The sequence below is a fragment of the Centruroides sculpturatus genome, unplaced genomic scaffold, assembly GCF_000671375.1.
Source record: "Centruroides sculpturatus isolate CEXI.00-Female unplaced genomic scaffold, Cexi_2.0 scaffold6007, whole genome shotgun sequence".
NCBI classification, from domain to species: domain Eukaryota; kingdom Metazoa; phylum Arthropoda; class Arachnida; order Scorpiones; family Buthidae; genus Centruroides; species Centruroides sculpturatus.
In genome coordinates this window covers 1-3641 of record NW_019390170.1, presented here as the reverse complement: position 1 = coordinate 3641, position 3641 = coordinate 1, and the positions used below count along the sequence as shown (strand labels likewise).

Here is a 3641-nt window from a genome sequence, read left to right as displayed (position 1 = left end):
CACACGATTCCTTGTGTAAAATAATCACAATTTCAGCAAAAATATTTATTATTTAAAACAGGGGTGTCCACCTAGTTTCACCCCTGTTTTAAATAATAAATATTTGGAGTCCAACAGGGTGTCCAACAGGGAGCCCAACAGGGGTGTGCAACATGCGGCCCGCGGGCCGCATGTTGGACACCCCTGTTAGCCCAAGGCAAGTTCCAATGCGGCCCAATAAACGTGTAAACATAACCGACAAATGTTTTAATTTTTTTTATTATTTATTTATTTCAACGGCATAAACTCAGAAAAGAAATTTCACAAAGCCATAAACCTTTATTTANATACTTGTGTATTGGGCCACAAGTATATGTTATATATACTTGTGGCTTAAAACTCCTTGACTTCATCCAATGCGGCCCAGAGAAACAAAAAGGTTGGACACCCCTGATTTAAAACAAAGTAATCAAACGAATTATGTATAACACATAAATGAGTACGAAGAATTCTATAAATGATTGTAGTGTACACTGGAACTATCACAAATAATGGAAGTTAGGCAACTGTGGATTGAGAACAGTTTGTTCTTGAATTTGTCTTTTATGTGATTTACGCTGCTGTAGATATCTGTAGAAACAAACATTTCACACAATTTATGGGATATCTCAGAATATAATTATGTATTTTATGCAAAAATTGTCATGTTTTTTTATTTATAAATTAATAAATACGGAGAAATAAATATAAGTTGAAAATTAAGTTAATGTAATACAGTATTCAATTTTTTTATCATTCTAATTATAATAATAAATGAATATTTTATTTATAATTACGCAGTTGACCCAGTTTAATTGAGTTTTCAATTTTTTATAAAGATACAAAATGGAATTCGTATCCATATTTCTCGTGTTTATGTCTTACAATGCACAATTCACTTCTCTGTCACGTTATAATGCATTCCATTTGTGGAATTTGTTTTCTACATTCAAGTATCCTTCCTATGTTGTTTTATGCAGAAATTTCGAAAATTTTAAAAAATAATAATGGCATTTACCAACGGTATCTTTGGTAAATATCATAATTTCCTGTAATCACTGTTCATCCTCATCCATGGCATTGTGTTGATCCTTTATACTAAATTATGTAATATGTGTTCCTTCACCAATTTTTAAGCACAGGCCTGTTACAATAACTAATTAAATTAGACACAGGTGCTATATCTAGTAGACAATTTTGATATTAAATTAGGAAACAAACTAAAATACCAGAAATTACAAAAACAATTTATGTATAGTACAGTTTTGTTTCAAAAATTAGTTTTATACTATTAATTAATCGTTATAAAAATTCCGGCAACGAGTTGCGTAACTTTTCCGAAAAATATGAAATTTTATTTAAATAATAACTTTTATATTATTAACCATAATAAATAAAATTGAATGTGGCGCCATCTGTTATCAGATTTTGTTTCAAAAGGTTTTTCTATTAATATTTCTTATAATTTGACAAAAAGGTAAATAAAGACGAGTTTTATTATTATTTTTTTAAATTGTAAATGCTAATAACAAGTAAAATTCTCTATTTAGTCCTATCCCTCTCGAGATATGACAAGTTACTGTGTTTCTCTTCCAATCTCCTCGACCTTTAACCATCAAAATTGAATACGAACAATGCACCTTATATACAAACTACCAAACCAAATTTCGTTATTTAATCATTACCCAATCCAGAGATATTAAACGAAATGCACGCAACGCACACTTACTTCTTGTTATTTTAAATAGAAGAAAATTATGATACTTTATAACATGAAGTCAAAATGCCCCAATTAAACACTTATAAATAACAAACACTTGTATTAAGATATAAAAGTTGGCAGATTTCAAATTAGAAATGAAAATTCTAAAATGTTGCGCTTTGTAATTTTACTCTCCTTGATTGGAAGGTAAGCCCATTTAAATATTTACACCATATTTTATATATAAACTTATAAAAATTACCTAAAGATGAATTTCTTTCTAGTCTGTACGCATTGTCATGCCCTTGCTGGGAATGGACAGAAAAGCAATTAAAGGAATATTGTCCAGACATTTCGACATGTCCTCTTGGTTTAACTCTCGATTCTTGTGGATGCTGCCAAGAATGTGTAAAGGTAAATATTATACCTTATATGCGGATCCTGACTGTGTATTAGTGTTTGGGAAGTATCGAGTAGACTAACTTAAAAATGTTTCTCGTGCTTTTTAAATCATAACGTTTTATCTTTATGAAAATGCTATTTGGATCTTTATAATTTGTTATGAGATAATTCCTTGTTCATTCCTCATTCTTGTTGACTGATCCTACTTCTGGTCAAATCTAACAATTGAAAAAATTGGAATTAGACTGACAATTATACCAATTTTCAAGCATTAAAAAATGAAATCGTATACTAATTCTGATCTGAAACGTAATTACATTTTTCAGGCCATAGGTGAAGTGTGTGGAGGACCTTGGTTTACTTCAGGAAAATGTGGAGCCGAATTTAGATGCCAAACTGACGACGGAAACGAAGTAAGTGACGAAGATTACCCGGGTACTTTGGACAGTGGTACTTGTGTTAGAGACACCGACTAGGCGTAAATCTTTGAAATTGGAGAATATCTAATCTTACAATGAATAAAATACGAAATATGTACTTAAAAATGAAATAAAATTGAAAATTATAATAATTTAAATTATTTTAGATATAATTTTGTGAATTTACAGATCAGACCTTGCTGATCGCGTATTTGATGATCAGGCGATAGACCTTACTCTAAAATTCAAAGGTCGAAGTCTTAAATATTTTCGATAATTCCGAAGGATCGATATCTAATAGCAATAGAAAGCTTACGTTGTATATGCGATGTCATGTCGTGTGTGAATGTTACTGAATGTTAGCTTCTTAGGCACTTACGTGCGGTTTGCTGTTTTTTAAGTTCGTATTGCATACCAAACCATATTATAGAAAGTAATAAAGGAGCTCGAGTCTCAGGAGCGAAGTGGATGAACGAAGTTACGAGACTAATTAGCAGAAGAACAGCTTTATTAGCAAAAGAGAAGGAAAAATCATTAATACGACTTTTAAACTTTTACAAATGAATCACGGACCAAATCAATTGTTACGCGACCATACGATGAAGAAAAAGGAAACCTTCACTTGATCCGTAATGTACAAGAAAAAGAACAGCAGGAGACGATGTTCCGTTGTTCCCGGTCGCTCCCTCTTGTCCTCGGAACACCTTTCTATCTTGACGATTTGGGCCGAACTTTGAGGAAAAAGGAAACGCTTTCCTTGAATGGAGAATGAGACTCGAAGGCAGAACAGAACTAGAATCATTCACTTCTGCTTTTCTCTCTAACAGAGGAAGTTTTCCTTTCCTTTTATTAACCTTATTATGCAAACGAGCGCAACAGCCTCACTCGGACCGTTATTCCAAATTATAATGTCACCCCCACCGCGATAGACGGTACTTGCATTCTTCCAAAATAGAGTTTAAAGTTAATAAATTATTTTAAAAATAGTTTGTCTTTATCTGGATTTTATTTCTATGGCTATTTAAATTAGTGATGTAACGAATATTCGGTTACTATTCGGTATTCGGCCTATTTTTCACTATTCGGCCGAATACCGAATA

The 3641-nt window shown here is 32.0% G+C and overlaps 1 protein-coding gene across 1 annotated transcript; it reads left to right on the top strand.

Moving 5' to 3' along the window:
* The first annotated feature begins 1889 nt into the window (after window positions 1-1889).
* On the top strand, window positions 1890-2598 carry LOC111617425 (venom protein 302-like). Its single transcript, XM_023358719.1, has 3 exons — window positions 1890-1927; window positions 2005-2134; window positions 2449-2598. The coding sequence occupies exons 1-3, from the start codon at window positions 1890-1892 to the stop codon at window positions 2596-2598; spliced, it is 318 nt and encodes a 105-aa protein (XP_023214487.1).
* The last annotated feature ends 1043 nt before the right edge of the window (window positions 2599-3641 follow it).